Source organism: Uranotaenia lowii, chromosome 3 (genome assembly GCF_029784155.1).
Source record: "Uranotaenia lowii strain MFRU-FL chromosome 3, ASM2978415v1, whole genome shotgun sequence".
NCBI lineage: Eukaryota > Metazoa > Arthropoda > Insecta > Diptera > Culicidae > Uranotaenia > Uranotaenia lowii.
The window spans coordinates 108,950,122-108,967,931 of NC_073693.1; the positions used below are offsets into that span (position 1 = coordinate 108,950,122).

General features: G+C 38.3%; 1 protein-coding gene across 1 annotated transcript; it reads left to right on the forward strand.

The window, feature by feature from the left end:
* The first annotated feature begins 647 nt into the window (after positions 1–647).
* LOC129750654 (islet cell autoantigen 1) lies at positions 648–3,253 on the forward strand. The gene is made up of 4 exons (XM_055745659.1): positions 648–869; positions 929–1,446; positions 2,105–2,362; positions 2,423–3,253. The coding sequence occupies exons 1-4, from the start codon at positions 806–808 to the stop codon at positions 2,996–2,998; spliced, it is 1,416 nt and encodes a 471-aa protein (XP_055601634.1). The 5' UTR covers positions 648–805; the 3' UTR covers positions 2,999–3,253.
* The last annotated feature ends 14,557 nt before the right edge of the window (positions 3,254–17,810 follow it).

A 17,810-nucleotide genomic window follows, 5' to 3' on the forward strand; every position in this document is an offset into this window, starting at 1 on the left:
TAATGTAGATGATAAAAATACAAAAAAAAATTTGAAAACTTCGAGATTTGTGTCATATCGTAATATGTGTCATTTCAAATATTTTTTCGCTTTGCATGTAATTTGGTCATTTTTCATTAGATAGCCCATAGTTCCCCTCATTTTTTGAAAATCTTAGAATACCATACCATTTATCATTTTCATTTTATCTTCTCGTGTTTCCAAAACCTCGAACCTTACTTTGAACGCAAGCAGAAAAAACTCGTAAGATGTAGGATTGTTAATAATTTAAATATTGTACAAAACTTTATCTCGCATTTTGAAAATATAAATATACAACAATTAATTAGATCGCGATTTTGCTTTTGTTGTCTGATCGACCATTTGGTGAAACTAAGCGACCGGTAAAGTTGCGGAAACATGTGGTTTTGTCATCGTGTTCTTATCTTTGACCACGTGTTCACATAACCTTATACAACGCCATATGTTCCCTCGCCATTGGAAATTGGAAATTGCGCCAACTTGGATTTTCCCTTTTTCGGTTCAAAGCGTCGGAAGTTGTTAGTCCTCGATTTGACACAAGGGAGGATTTTCCCATCCCACCCACCCAACCCTCTTCTAAATGGCTGGATAATGTTTCAGCAGTCTGTTGTTGTTGCTGGAAAAATCGATAATTTTCCACTACGCATACAAAATGCAGTTGTCAACGTGAGCGCAATCATCATCATCATCGGTTTGTGGGGTGTAAATTTTGATTTCCAATATATTTTAATAAGTTGTTCGATTGATTTCGAACGCGGACATACGGCCATCGGACTGCTCAAGAATGCTGAAATCCGAATTCCAGCACCAATTTTGGGTTACCAAAAAGGCAGTCCAGAGAAAACTAGGTGAGAGAAAAAAAACAGTCCTACAATATGCAATAGTAAATTTCCACTCCAATATACAGGGACAAAGGAGGATGAAAATATTGTAGCCTCCGATGGGGAATTGGATTCAAAAATTGAATTATTCACATCGGTTGCCGAAAGCTGTCGGCAGCTATATCGTATAATAGATCAGTACCAAGAACGGGTATGTATCCTGGCCCAGGAGGAAAATTCCCTGGGAAAATTTCTCCGGGAGGTGGCCAAAGAAAATCCGACCACGGGCAAGCTAATGTCCAACACGGGTAAAGCCATTTCCTACTGTGGACAGCAGCGCATTACGATCCGGGTGCCTTTGTTGAGACTTCACCACGATGTGCAAACTTTTAAGGGGCGGGCCATAGTGGACACCCAAAGAACCATTCAGAGCATGGAAAAAGAACGAACCGAGTATCGGGCAGCGCTAAGTTGGATGAAATCGGTCAGCATTCAGCTGGATCCGGACACCGGAAGAGGGCTGGAGAAGTTTCGAAAAGCCCAGGGCCACGTCAAGGCGGCCAAGACAAAGTTCGACAAGTACAGCTTGGATTGCCTGGAAAAGGTAAGACATGTAAAAATCAACCAAAGAACATTTTTCTATCACGAATCTCAATCTTAATTTTATAGCTCAATTCTGAATCCTAAATTTTAATATAACCTCAATTCTGAATTTTAAATCTGGATTCTGAAGATTCTAGAAGAAGATAAGATGAATAATTAGAGATTTTAAAGCATTTTCAGTTAAGTATGCGATGAAAATGGTTATTAAAAATTGATTAAATACACGTGTGATGGGGTTAACGTATGACAGTGGAATCATTTTATTTTCCAATTTCACTACACGGATTCCTTAGATCATAAATTATTTCAATGCCTCCTTCAAAAATCTCTACTTGCTCAATTTCAACTCCAGAATTCATTCTGAATCTGAATCTGAATTCTAAATTCGAATTGTGAATCTTCATATAATTATTTCTCTCGTTCCATGGCGACCGTCAAAAATTGGTGGGTGAAAGTGACATTTTTTGGTATGCGCAACATGTCTGGATTATGGATGCATTTACTCCGTGCGGACAAAAGTGCAATGTTTCCTTGAGAAATACATTTTTCAGAGGTTTTAAAAAGGTGGAACACACCGCTAGAGTTATCAGACATCTTAAACATTTCTGCGGATCCCGATTCTCTGTGAGCCTTTTATTTTGTTTTCTCCATCTGAACAGATCGATTTACTGGCTGCGGCCCGGTGTAACATGTTCTCACATGCCCTGGTCGGTTATCAGAACACGATTCTGCAGTTCGCTAAGAAGACGAATGATACGTACAAAGCAGCTCTGAAGAGCCTCTCCAAAGATCCGCACTACAACTTTGCGATACTGAAGGAGCTCACCCAAGCTAATCCGAACGCCAAGAACCCCGAGGAAACCGACCCGATGGCCACCGGAAAGCTGGCTGATGATGATCAAATGCTTTTCTTTAAGGTAAGAGTCCATAAGTTTTATTAAGTGCTTGATAACTTAAGATAAAAATTAAAATTCTAGGACGAGTACAAGGATGAGTTGGGAGAAAAACATAAGAAAGAAGAATCAACCGCTGAAAGAGGCAATGCTGATGACGATGATGAACAGATCTTAGCAGTAGCTCCTGATCATTTGACAGATCTTATGACAGACATTCCCCAACAACCTTCAAACACGGCTTCATGCTCGACAGATCTTCTGGGCATCGGCCTAGATGATGAGTTTTCAGACTTCCTCTCGGGACCAGCATCTTTCATGCCATCGAATTTGCTTACCAATCCTGCAAACCTCGTGAGTGACCCGTTAGACGATCTCATCGGGGCGGCTTCAAGTGAACAATCGGTCCCAACCTCTAAACCGGAAAAGCAGACTAGCGATTTTTCGTTCGGCAATTTCCTTCAAAGTTTGTCCAAGAACAACAACGCTACCGAAAGTGGTTCCGGTGAAGGCAAAAAGCCCGCGAAAGAAAACTCCAAATCGACCGGCGGTAAGGACCTTGCCGGTTGGTATCAACTGTTTGCTGAACTGGATCCGCTCTCAAATCCGGACGCTATTCCATCCAAATCCGACGCCCCGGTCAACAGTTTGGCAGCTTAGGTCTGAAAACGCCTGTTGTATTTTTTTTCTTTGTGATTTATGAATTTCGAGATTGGAGTTTAATATAATGATCCAGACTGTTGCTAATGTTATCATTTCACAGATTTCAAATGAAATTTTTGAAAGATATGGTTACTGCAAGGAAATTTATCATTCAACTGTTTTGTGCAATGTTTACTTTAGAAATTTAACCCCTTATTATTCGTAAATACCCTGATACTAGACTCGTAATTTAAAAAAAAAACAGAAAAATAATTCAGATTTTGTTTCATATATAAAAACTTTCGATGTTAGTTACGAAATTTGTTTCATTTTAACGAGAATATTTTTTTTTTATAATTAACCAAATAACAATCAGTGATACAGCCTATATTCAAACTATGAAAACCCTAAGAAATTTTGGAATCAAACTATCATGGGCATTAACGAATAGGTGAGTCTACATATGCTTTTCTGGATGTCACGTGCTATAAAAAAACTGAATAAACGTTAAAAAAATGAATAATTTTGTATGTCATTTTGTTACATGGAACTTTACGCATGCAGGAAACGTTCTTCACGAAGTCAAGTGACATTTTTTCAAGTAAAGTCTGCTTCATTTAATATTGGAACAAATTCTTTTGCTCATTGTGGCGCTCCTAGTGGACGGATTTGGAAACTTTTTTCACCCACGTGTCGGGAAATTCATTACCTTTCACCATGTATTTATGTCATAAAACCAAACGATAGCATTTTGTAAACAACCGCCATGGAAGCCGAACGGAGAGATCAAATTGTGCACAGTTTTCTTGAAAATCCATTGTTGTCGGCATCGAAGCTAACTAAACAGCTTAAAATGCCCAGAAATACCGTATGGCGTGTTATCAAGCAGTACAAGGAAACATTGACGACGGCTCGGAAGCCACATTCGAAGCGTCGGAGTGGAACTGTCGACCGGAAACTGCGTGGGAAAGTCATCAAGGCCGTCAAGAGGAATCCCAATCTTTCAGACCGCGATTCGGCCAATAAGTTCCAGGCCGCTCACAGTACGGTGCGACGAATTCGTCTCCGGGAAGGAATAAGGTCATTCCGAGCCAGCAAACAGCCAAATCGGAAGCTGAAGCAGAACAATGTGGCCAGAATCCGTGCTCGAAAGCTGTACGACCAAGTGCTGACCAAGTTCGACGGATGTATTCTGATGGACGATGAGACCTACGTGAAGGCGGACTTTGGGCAAATCCCAGGTCAAAAATTTTATTTGGCGACGGCTCGGGGGGATGTACCTGGGGGATGTAAATTCGCCCGCAAGTACATGATTTGGCAGGGGATATGCAGTTGTGGACAGAAAACCAAAGTCTTTCTCACTGACAAGACAATGACATCAGAAGTCTACAAAAAAGAGTGCCTACAGAAACGGATTCTGCCGTTTATTCGTGCCCACGACCGTCCAGTAATGTTTTGGCCGGACCTCGCAAGCTGCCATTACAGCAAAACGGTTATGGAATGGTACGCAACGAACGGGGTCAGCGTAATACCGAAGGACCTCAACCCCCCAAACTGCCCCCAGTTCCGGCCGATAGAGAAATACTGGGCAATCACGAAGCGGAGGCTTAAGGCAAAGGGAAAACTTGTTAGGAACATGACTCAAATGAAGAACTGGTGGAATCAAATCGCCAAAACGGTGGACGAAAAGGGTGTGCGCCGCCTAATGTGCCGTATTACGGGAAAAGTACGAGAATTTCTTTGAAACAGCAATGAATAATTTTTTTAATTTTTTTTTATGAAAGAGTAAAGAAAATGCTACATTTGTATGAAAAACAAATTATGAATTCGTTAATAAATGACTGAACTACACGCAATTGTTTGTGTTCCAATATTAAATGAAACAGACTTTAAAGGGTGTCCACGATAAAATTGCCACACACAAAATTGATTCGCAATATTCGAGTTTTCATCCGATTGCTATCAAATTTTCAGGGATTGAAAAATAACTATTAAACTTCATATTACCATTTTACTCATATTTTATTTACAGTCCATACTCAAATGCTCGCACCTTTGCCTTAACCCCGGCCATACGATTCTGCACAACCTGTGAATCAAACCTTAGGTCGTTCAAGAAGGTGCTGCTTCATAATCGCCCACCACTTCTTAATGGGGCGGAGCTCCGGGGTGTTGGCAGGGTTGAACATTTTCGGCACGAAATTGACCTTATTGTCCGCATACCCCTCCAGCACGTCCTTCGAGTAGTGGCATGAGGGAAAATCCGGCCAGAAGTTTGTTGGGACGTTGTGGGCCTTCAGGAGAGGAAGCAGCTGCTTCTGGAGACACTCTTTCATGTACACCTGTCCGTTCATCGTGTCCTGGATCACGAAAGGTGCACTCCGCTTCCCGCACGAGCAGATAGCTTGCCAAACCAGGAATTTCTTCGCAAATTTGGACATCTTCTGAGTGCGGACATGCTCCGGAACGCGGAACTTATCCTTGGCAACTATCGCTGAACAGGTTGCTGGGGATCTGTTTAAAGACGGCCTTCACATATGTTTCGTCGTCCATGATGCAGCATTCAACTTTCGTCAGCATGTTGAGGTACAACTTCCTGGCACGGGTTTTGGCGGACTTGCTCTGCTTCTCGTCGCGATTAGGGGCCTTTTGCATCTTGAACGTTCGAAGCCCAGCCTTAGTTTTGGCCTTCTGGACAAGACTTCGGCTTAGGTGCAGCTTCTTAGCCACATCCCGAACGGAGGGGTTCGGGTTTAGGTTGAAGGCCCCAACTACGCGGTAGTGATTTTCGGTTTTGTATGGAATACTTTTTCCCTCACTTCTGGGTTTCCGATCGGTGGTCAATCGTTCCTCGAACCGCTTAATCACTCGCGACACCGTGGAATTCGCGATTCCCAAAGTTTTAGCGATGGAACGATGCTAGAGATCCTTGTTCTCGTGATGAATGCGCAAGATTTAATCACGCACGAGCTGTTCTTTCGACTCCATTTCCGAGAGCTAGGATCACAGGACTTTAAAACTTGTAGGATGTAAACAATACACTATGAACTAAATCCACCTAAATTTTCATTAAATTCTACCCAATGGTTAAAAAGTTAGAGCAATTTCAAAATGTGGCAATTTCATCATGGACAACTTTCATCTTCGCTGTAGTCTTAACTGAGTGTTATCAGTCTAATGCCGTTCAAGTATTAGCGCTAGAGATAGATTGTGTAGCGGATGTAGCAAATATACTGAAATTGACAGAACGACAATCTCGCAAAAGGGTTCAATATAATTCGCAAGAACGCCCACCAACTGTTTTCTGTAGACACTGTCTTTCGACGAAAAAAAATCGCGAATGTGATGAAGTAGAGTATACGTTCGTCTGGAATGGTTTCTTCAAATGACGGACGGGAACTTCCGATCCTGCATCTTATAGATTATATATTTGCTGAAAAATTCTGTAGTGTTTTCACCACTTATATCCAATCTCCCCAGGGCAATCGATCATGATCCCGAACTTACTGATGTTCATATCTGCTGTGAAAAGCGGATTCAAAAACTGTCAGCACTAACACCGACCTGTTAGCAGCTTGGTACGTATCGGTATCGGCGTGGCTTTTACTGAATTGGTTTCGTAGTTATTTGAGTAGATGAAAAGAAATAATCGCTGAATCTTTCGAAAGACCTCACGGCAGTTACTTAGGGCCGACAATGTTCATACTGTAATTCAACAAGCGTATTCCGACGACCTGGAACTATTCTACCCTGTCGAACGACCACGAAGACATCAACTTCCTAGAGAAACAGATTAAAAGAGTTATCCTGCTGTGCAATGTGAATTTACTGCTTGATAGTCGGAGTAATTAAGGGAAAATTTCTTAATTACGTAAGCGGCGCTCTTGATGGGTATAGTATATTCTCTCTTTGAAAACCCCTAGTGGTTGCCTAACAGTGGAGGTAGGTCGGTTGACTGTCTACCTGGAGGCCAACGCCGGGTCGATGTGAGCGCTTGGGGAACTGCCACTGATTCGCGGTGTTTGTCTGCTCCTCGGGGGATTAGGCCTTTTTTTATTAGTTAACCCAGGTGGTAAATCCATTTTACGGATTGCATTCCAAGTCACGTCGAGCCACCGCGTCCCCTCAGTTTGCTACTTTGGGTCCATAGGTGCAATTGGACGACTCATGATACAATTTCACAAGTAACATTGTAATCCCTACCCCATCAAGTTTACCTGGGGCCTCTGACCTTTGTTCCCACCTCTAACTGTTTAACACTCTATCCTTCAATAGTGGGAGACTATCGAGCTCCAAGGCAATACTCGTTTTCGAATCCGCTTATCAGCAACGACCTCATTTCAACACGATTCGATGCACGACCTCTCGATCCTCTAACGAGTTAAGATCCGACATCCCTCGTGTTGAAAAAGGTCCACACTTTAGCGCAACTACTTGCTTTGCGAATCCGGTCCAGGAAGTCCAGATACACAAAACGAGTAGTCGACGACACTTTCTCTGGTCGCACACTCGAGTCAGGGGAGAAGACCCCCTGAGCCACGTGTAAAACCCAGAATCCTCCGACACATCTAGTGTTGAATTAAGTCATCACTTTGCGCAACTACTCGATTAGAAGATCGTGTGGTCCCGAAGCGCAAATCGAGTTGTCGATCGCACTTCTTCAGGTCGCACACGAGATTCGGGTGCAACACTGCCCGAAACGCGTGTCGAACCTTGATAGCTCTGGCACTACATTGTGCTTTGTCCGACACCTATTAATCTTCTTCTTCTTCGTTCTGTGTGCCAGCTGACTTAACGTCAAGTCTCTGGCGGGGATGGCACAGCAGTGTTGCTATGTTGCCAACAGTAATGTTTTAAGTCATGTAGACTGATTGTGTTTTTTTGTTGCTAATATTGCAACTTTTAAACAATTTTTGGTAACCCTGTTAGGTTGTTGATTGTAGTTTATTTATGTTTTCGGTTCTATTTATATGGAGCTCTTGATTTCACGTAAGAAGCGTACTACATTTTGTAAAAGGTCAACGTCTTTCTTCTCGTAGATTTGATATATATTTCGGAATTGATCTAGATTGTATTTTTGCCTAGTCGAATAGTACTTTGCGCAGAAAAATATGGCGTGCTCTGAGTTGTCTATTACTTCGCACATTTCGCAGAGGCCTTCCTCTACTATTTTCATTTTATTAAGCCAATAATTGGAGTAATCATGCCCGGATAACAATCTGTTTAGTGTGCGGATTTCAATATTATCTAGAGGTAATTTGTGGTGCCAGGGTTTTTTCGGGATAGTGTTGCTGATCTGGAAGAACTTGCGACCCTTTCCCAGTTCGCTCGTGTAATTCAGATATCATTGCTGTGCCACTTCTTCACTAAGTGAGCCAAAGTAGTTCATTGCATCATGTATCATTATTTTGTTGTTACAGGTATGTTGATTGCTGAGTTCAGCTTTGGCCAGTTGGTCTGCCATTTCGTTGCCGTTGACACCAGTGTGACCGGGTATCCACTGAATTATTGTTCCTGTTGTTGTTGCCATGTGAAGAATCTGTTGTACTACCTGATCTCGTTCACGTTTAGTTATGCTGCTTCTTAATAACTCACAACCAGATTTCGAATCTGTCATAATTACAGCGCCAGATAGAGAATTCGTCGATATGTACTTCAGTGCCACAAGGATGGCTTCTAGCTCAGCAGACATGATGCACACGAAATGTTTTAGGCGTAGACTAATTTTGATGTTTCTTGTCTCATGATAGACGCCAATACCGCAGACTTCTCCGTCGCTAGAAGCATCAGTATAGATGACTTGTCGGTCCTTATACGTTCCGTGTATCAGAAATAAGGTAAGTTGCTTCAGTACCTTAACGTCTGTTCTCTTTTTAGGCCACAAATCATTGTTCAATGTCGTACATATTTGTATATCTTCAAATCGCAGGTTACTTTTGATCAGTGAGGACATATCGATTAAAATGTGTTTGTTATTTTGGTATATTTTCTCAATCAGTGATAGTCGGTTTTCTTCGTTTATACTTGGCTGAGATAGTTGTTGCCAAACTGGAGTCTTTCCATAACAGTGCTTTGCTACTTGTCGTCCTATCACCTTAAGTCTTCTGAAGCGAAGAGGAACTTGAGCTGCCAGAGCGTGCAAGGTGTTAAGAGGTGTCGTCTTAGTACATCCTGTTACCTTTCGTAGGCAAGCGTTGTTTATTTTGTCTAGTCTTGAAAGATTGGTAGCACTGGCTGATCCGTAGATACCCGAACCATATTCAATGAAACCTCTGAAAAGGGCATTGTATACCAATCCCAGCGTTTCCGGATGACTTCCGTATTTTATTCCGCTGATAACTTTAATCATGTTTAGCCTTTCTGTTAACTTATGCTGCAGTTCTCGGATATGCGGACCGAATCGTAAAGTTTTATCAAGTAAAACTCCAAGATAAGTGTGCATTCTCACCGTTTCAATTGTATCACCTTCAATTGAGATATTGAGGTATTTTCTGCTGTTATTAAATAACACCGCCTTGGTCTTCTGTGAATTTATAATAAAGTTCAAGAGCCTGGCTTTCGCAGTAAAGGCATTAATAAACCGCTGTCCGCGATCCTGGATTTCTTCTAAGTTGCGTCCTTCTATGATTATCGCAAAGTCATCTGCGTATTGAACTAGCACAACACCTTCCACTTTTATATTGTGTAGTTGTGCTGTGTAGATGTTGAACATTGTAGGTGATAATACGTCGCCCTGTGGCAGACCCTGACTGATATATCTTATTAAGTTTTCGTTACCAACACGGAATTGCACCGGTCTGTTGGCTAAAAAAGCTATCATCCAGCTCGAGAATTCTGGTGGGATTCCGTTGGATAGCATCGTTTGTTCTAAGGTTTCTATTTTTACTGAGTTGAATGCATTTGACAAATCAACGAAGACGGCTGCAGCGATCTGCTTGTTGCGTCTCACCTGTGATATTTTATTTGTGACAAATTCTAGACAGCTGACAGTGGATCTGCGTTTTCGAAATCCAAACGAAAGTTCGGGGATTATATTTCGGTTGTCTAGATGATATTGTAGCTTTTCTAAAACAGCTGCGTTTAGCATCTTAAGGCCGCAATTGACTAACGATATCGGTCTAGTCCCCTCTACAGTTTCAGGATTTTTGCCAGGCTTGGGGATAGCAACAATTTTTATGCTTCTCATTTCGTCGGGTATTAAGCAGGTTTTCCAAATCCTATTCATATCTCTAATGATACTATTTTTCACCTCCGATTTAAGTAATTTCAGGGAGCTATATTTGAGGCCATCTGGGCCTGGAGCAGAGTTGCTTCTTCCTGCTAGGTAAGTTTCCCAGAATTCTGAAGTAATAATGTCATATTTTGGTTGAGAGTGGGGTGCTATTTGGAGTGTGCTCTCTTTTGGAAAGTGTTTATTAAGAAAATTCTGTGCCATTATCGGGTCGTCATGTACTAGCACATTATCTGCTTTTTTCTTCTTCCCAGTCAGTTGTCGTATTTTCTCCCATACCTGCTTTGATGGTGTGCGAGGATCAAAACTAGCCACAAATTCCTCAAATCTTTTTTTTGATGCTTCTAGTTTTTTCTTGGTAAATATAGCTTCAGCTTTTTTTAGTTCAATCAGCTCCTTCATGCCACCATTCCTATTGAATGCAGCCCTTGCCTCTCGCTTTGCCTGCCATGCCTCTTCGACTTCGTCGCTCCACCAGAATTTCGCTACATATATGTCTTTTTGCCTAGCCTGTTTGAGTATTTTCTTAGACATAACTTGAAGTTCTTGAAATGTTGATACCGTGAGTAGGTCGACCTTGTCAAAAGCCTCCTTAACCTTAGCTTGATTGATGAATGTTCTAGACTTCGTTGGGCTTGCCATACTCAGGCGCGGTCCTATGGGGGGGGTGATCGGGGTGATCACCCCCCCCAAGCGGCAAAAAACCGTTACAAAATACTCGCAAACGCTAGAATTTCTATGAAAAGTTCGAACATTTCCTAGTGGATGTTCTATGGAATTTTCAAAATTTTCCACTCCGTGGGGGTGATTGTTAAATAAAAGAATTTATTAATTTCTTAACTTCTTAAAATTGGAAAAAAATCGCTGTAACTTGCAATCCCCTAGACCAATTTTCACCAAATTACTTTTGTTATAGCACCTACAGTGTTGAATTCGAAATTGCCGACCATATATGAATCTTTTATAGATTTTTATACAATCATATCTATTCAATTTTCCAAAAATACTGATAATACTACTTTTTAAATTAGAGGTGATGAACAAAACCTGATAAAAATTGAGTTCAGGAATATACCTCCAAAAACAGGTTTTAAAACAAATGCTCCAAAAACTTGCCTATGTATTAATTTTTCCCAGATGAGATAAAACCAGTGATAATAATATCCCGTCATAACTCGACTATTTTCTCGAGAACAAGGACTTTTCATTGAAAAATAGTATAAGCTATAAGAAATGAACACTTTTTTATTTTCATTTTAAATTATACATTATATGAAGAGATTAACCACCGTAATTTTTGTTTGTTACTTTGATTTATCGGCCTAGCGGTGAAAAGTGATGTCCTTTTTAGTAGGGACATCTAAAGATTATGAAATTTTTTATATAGATGGATAGAAGGTTAGAAGAAATGAAAGATGGTGAAAATGAGCGGGTAGAATTTGTCTAGAAGCATTACCATCACATACCAAATTTTTGTTCCTCACGAGCCTACTAAATTTGGTATGTGATGGTAATGTTTCTAGACAAATTCTACCCGCTCATTTTCACCATCTTTCATTTCTTCTAACCTTCTATCCATCTATATAAAAAATTTCATAATCTTTAGATGTCCCTACTAAAAAGGACATCACTTTTCACCGCCAGGCCGATAAATCAAAGTAACAAACAAAAATTACGGTGGTTAATCTCTTCATAAAATTAAATAACTTTGGCCAAAAAGAAATAAAAACACGACATCATAGCATCGGTGGTTGGTCACTATCAGACTATCGACCGTACCGTTTCGCATGCAAACCCCGCATGTAACGAATGCGAAGATAACAAACTGAGAAGACTTAAAACATCGATAGATGCGTTTCTGAGTTAAAGGGAGCTTATCTGAGCGATCACATACCATCTTTTTGTTCGTCCGCACTACAAGTTCTCGCTTGTGGGGCGGACCACGCTAAGCCTACTAATGTGTGGTGGTAGATGCAACTCTATCTGTATCTACCACTTCATAGTAGTAGGCTCGTGAGGAACAAAAATTTGGTATGTGATGGTAATGCTTCTAGACAAATTCTACCCGCTCATTTTCACCATCTTTCATTTCTTCTAACCTTCTATCCATCTATATACAAAAAATTTCATAATCTTTAGATGTCCCTACTAAAAAGGACATCACTTTTCACCGCTAGGCCGATAAATCAAAGTAACAAATTATACATTATGTTTGGAAATATTAAATGTATGAAGCAAAAATACTATTTTTCACTTATTTACAAAATCATTTGTTTCAAATTTGTAACTGTATCTTTCGATTCAGTTACAATAAATTTTAAAATCTATGAGAGCTGCATTAAGAGAAAACAAATAAAAATAAAGTTCCGAAAGTTGCATACCTAAGAATTTGATTTTAATATTTTTTTTTAGAATTAAATTTCTATTTAGAAATTGAAGAATCGAAACAAGAGTTTATATTAATTAGTTTTTTCGAATCACGATTCAGCAAAATAACGATTCTGAAAAATAATAAAACATTCAGTTTTAAATTCATAGCAATTGTTCACACATTCTCAAATAAATGTTTAGATTTCAAAAGGTATTGATGGAAAACGAGAATCACTATAATTTTGGTGAGAGTTTTACGGTGATATTATTTTTCATTTGTAAAATTACATTTATCTCGGAAGGTTTTTTAAAGAGTTCTTAAATTGATAATTTTTAAACTGCTCAATATACAAATGACGAAAATTATCCTTTTGTCAACAATTGATCGCAGTGAATATTAAAGATTCGCAGATTGTTTTATAAAAGGATGTATATGCTATTTAAAAGGATATCAAAATAAGTATGTAAGAAAGTTTGTTAAACTTCTCTAATTTCTAATTTTTTTTTAAATATAAACCTCTAATTAATTTAAATGAAATTTATAAGGGAAGAGGAGAAGCAGTGTGCATCATGGTCGTGAAATATTGTTTTTTTAAGAAGTAATCTAATCAAATTCATCCATTACTTTGATGATTTATCACATAAATCCAAAAAATTGTTTGAATCAACATAAATTTTATGCTGATATGAAATATTTTTTCAAGAACCCAATTTCAGCCTCTATTTTTTATCTCAATGTTCAACTCCACATTCAAAAGGGTTTTTTTTATAAATTCACATAGCCACAGAATTAAAACTTTTTTAAATGAAAAGAATTTAAGAGCTAATTTTGACTTATGTTGGTGCCCTAAATTATTTTCAAATAGGTTAAACATTATTCAAGAAAATTCTGCACTTTTCTGACAAAACTTTTAAACATGACAATAAAAATTCGAAATAAGGGTTCATATCACATTTCTTTCCTCAAGAACGCAAGTAATTTTGACTTCTGTGAAATTTTTTTAATTTAAGTTTTCTGCTTATTTACTGTTCCCAATTTTGTAAAATAATAGACTTTCAACGAATGTTTAGAGAAGTAATGACTACATAGGATTTAAGATATTTCTCAAAGTAGAAACCAAATCGTTTTTCAGACTTCAGCAAATTTTTCAATAAAATAAAATCTTTGTTTTTTTAAACTTTCTTTAGTCAATAATGCCAGAAATTCTTGTGTTTGAATTATTAAACACTGTAGATTTTTTTAAGATCATTCATCATCATGAAAGTAGTATTTCTTAATGGAATAAAATATAATTAACAAGTTCAGAATCAGTTTATTTTCATGTTAACTTGTAAATTCATCAATTATCAATGATTGATTTCACTCAAAACTGATTCTTTTAAAAACTCTATATAAACTCCATATCACCAAAACGAGAGGTGATAAACAAAATCTAGTTGAAGTACGAGTTCTACTAATTCAATCATTAAAACATAGACACCAAAATGCTATCTCTTGCATTATTTTGGAAAGACGTTTTTATTAGAAAAATCATTTTCAAATGTTATTAACTAATCTTTTTCATCTTCATATTATATTTAAATTTATGAAGAGTTAGTCACCGCGATTTTGTTTGTTAATTTTATTTATCGACCTTATCGATGAAAATTAAAAGAACATAACTAAGAACATTTCAACATTATGAAAATTCTTGTCAAATAGAAAGTTATAAATGTATGGATATTGAAAATGAGAAAGTAGAATTTTATAAGAAGCATTTTAATCACATGTCATCAATTCATTCCTCATAGATAAAAAACAAACAAATGAATAAATGAAAAAATAAAAGGGATCAGTTTCGTGTTTGATCGTTAAAGAACTCTTCCATTTCCCGAATTGTACTTTGTCAGTGATGATGAATTGTTGTTGTAGTTTAAATACATAAAGCTATAAACTTGATAACTTGATAGAATTAATTATTTTCATTTTTAAATTAATCATCTACTTATTTCGAATAAATTCTCTGAAGTTCAAAATGAATATAATTTCCTCGTCGATAATTCACATTTCAAATTGTGATTGAATAGTATTTCAAATGAATTACATTACAGAGGAATTTTTCAACCGAAACTAAAATTGAAATTGAAGAAAAGAAATGTAAATTAATATGGTTGATAATTTACACTATTATCAATTAAATATTCTGGCCTGATCTGATTTTTTGTAAGAATTCGAGTTTAATTTCTTATCAAATCAGGTCATATCAAATCAAATATGATCTGTTCTTCTTCTGTGCACTGATTGTTATGCCCGAAGCTTCAAATTCTGGCTTTATTCCAAGTTTTAATTCGCATTCCGTTTTTGATGTTTTGAAAATATGTGCTTGAATTTTTGTTTTGCTCAGAATAAGTATCAACATTTCGAATGAATTATTAATGACTAACCGGAAATAAAATTGATTTGAAATTTTGATTCTGATTTAATTTGATTCGTATTAGTATCTTTTTTTAGAGTATGTGTGATGATTATGGGTTTCAATATGGTTTTAGAAATCAATTTGCTTATTATTGTCCTTTTTATGGTAGATATTTTATAATTTCTAACAAAATTTGAAATTCGAAATCCCTCACCCATGGACGTGTCCATCGCACGGGTCTGGTGTGCAGCAAATATTAAAGTCTCATTTGAAACTGCACACAAACCCCCCTCCCTCCATCCCCCCACTCGCACTCTCCAAATGAACGTTTTTTTCGCTATATATTTACGTTATTGACTGATTTTTGAAAATTTGGAAAACCACCCCCCCCAAGAGCCAGCTCTAGGACCGCCCCTGGCCATACTGATATTGATTTCTATAGCTTTCTATAAATGTCTGCTCCCAATTCCATAGTCAAGCACAACCATCGACACACTTTGAAAAATGGGTGGACTGACTAAAACCAGATCGATGGTAGAAGACCTTTTCCCTAGCTCTGTCGGAACGTAAGTTGGTTTACCGTCATTTAATAAAATTATGTTTTCTTCATTGATTAGGTCGAATAACGCTGTTCCTTTGTTGTCTGAGTGAATGGGATCCCATGAGCTATGATGGGAGTTGAAGTCGCCGCCCACTATCACCTTCGGGTATTTTGACAATTCTTGATAAACCGATTTTAAACAAACTTTCATGTCAACATGGGATATGTTTGGTGCGACGTATATCGAAACTAACACTAAATCAGTTTTTACAATTTTTCTAGCGACTGCTTGTATTTTTGGGAATGAAGGTACTTTAATTTCGCATGTTTTGAGTGTTTTGTTGATAATCAAACCAGTACCTCCGTATCCATCATCTCTAGAGTCCAAATATGTAAAAAACCCTGGCACCTTATATTTAGATTTTTCAAAATCTTTTTTTGTCCAGACCTCTGACAAAAATGCAACGTCATATTTATTTTTCATTAATGTTCTAGTCAATTCTTCTTTATTTTTTTCTAGGCTTTGTATGTTGAGTTGTATAAATTTTAAATTTTCATTCATTGGTACTTACTTCTTCGGCTCTTATACTTAAAGTTCTCGTGTCCTCTACTCCTTGCTGGCTTCTTCTCGTGCTCATTATGTGCTTTCTATGTTGTTGGCTGGTGCTGCTGGTTTCGCTTTCGGGTGATGCTGTGCCATCCCCGTTATTTATATTGTAGTTCGTAATTTGTTGCTCGATGTTCTGTTTTCGTTGGTTCTCCAACGTCTGTGCCCATCGCTCGAATTCGTTGACCCGGAACTTGTTGAACAATGCCACACCGTTTCCCCGTTCTTCAGGTCCTTCCTTCTTTTTCTTTTTGTCGGCATACACTTGTACTTGATCTGCTATAACCACTTCCTGGATTTGGCGTTTAAATTTTTGGGGTTTGTATTGTTGTGTAGGGGTAGTTTTGTTGTATTGTTGTGTAGGGATAGTAGGGAATTCCTCAGCGTTTTCCAATAAGTCATATCGGTTCTGCGTGAGTGTTGGGTTCTGTTCCTTTGCCTCGAGGTATGTAAGCGTAGTCTTGGCCATTATATGTTTTATGTTTTTCTGGCGAATTTGCTCAGGACAATTCAAATCTGACGTTTTGTGCTCATTATCGTTTCTGCAGTAGAGGCACTTTGTCTTGTTTGGACATACGGCATCATCTTTTACTTCATGCTGGAGGGAGCAGTTCTCGCATCTCTTCTTCGATCGGCAATTTTGTGCCCTATGATTATACCGCAAGCAGTTTAAACATAGAATGGGCTTGCTGATGAAAGGTCTAACCGAGTTTATGCAACAGAATAACCTTACAACTTTTGGTAGTTTGTATGCGCGAAAAACTACGCTAACCCGGTGCGTTGGGATTTTGTCTTTCCCTTCGTACCTGTGTAATCTATGAATAGCAAGAATTGGGTACTCACTGCTTATGTTTTCTGTGATCTCTTTCACGTCCATACCTCTGGAACCCCTGCCACTACACCAGAAACCGAAACAAAGCTTCTTGGTATGTAGCCCTTGTAGTTGTTTGATTGCAGCAACGGATCCGCCTGTAATATGTTCGCCGTTTGATAGTCCTTTAGAAAGACTAGTATCTTGTTCCGTCCCAAGGCTCGCATATTGTCGACATTGATCTTGTAATCTCTTTGTGTGCATAGCAATCTTGCTATCGATAGTTTATTTATCCTCAATTCTCCCTTTTTATCGTCCTTCAGTTGTATGATGACTCGGTATGGGGCTATATCCTGCTGTGTGTACTCGTATACCGTGTATTCTTTCTCCGCTTTCTTCGCTTCTTCACTTTTATCAGGTGGCTCCGCCATTTTCTGGGTTAAGTATTCCACTATTTTTCTTTCTCACGTTTCAACTTTTGTTCACAGCGTTTTTTATATTTATTTACGTGCGTTCAAATAAAAAGATCCAATTTATATTGATACAATTCCTTATTATGTCCGAAAAACCGAAAACAGATATCACGCGCTTTTTCCGATTTCAAAGATGGCGTCCAATCTAGCCTCGAGATAAAAAAATACGTCCTACTCGATCGAGATCTATCTAGCCAATCCCTATTAATCTTAGTTAGGAGTAAAAAGAATTTCTGTTGACAGATTTTTTTTATTAACGAATTCTTAGTCCATACAGTAGAGGGTTAACGAACTCAGGTATTCGAGGAAGAATGACCTTAACGGGTTAAACTCCTATCAAAAAAGAAAAAAGAACTCAGGTATTGGGTTAAATATCCTGAACTACCTACCCATATGGATGT

Excerpts from the sequence above, each read along its gene's own strand:
- LOC129750654 (XM_055745659.1), top strand. The coding sequence starts at position 806 with ATGCTGAAATCCGAATTCCAGCACCAATTTTGGGTTACCAAAAAGGCA. Across the intron at positions 870-928 it reads GGCAGTCCAGAGAAAACTAG|GGACAAAGGAGGATGAAAAT; the intron begins GTGAGAGAAAAA and ends TCCAATATACAG. Across the intron at positions 1,447-2,104 it reads GCTTGGATTGCCTGGAAAAG|ATCGATTTACTGGCTGCGGC; the intron begins GTAAGACATGTA and ends CCATCTGAACAG.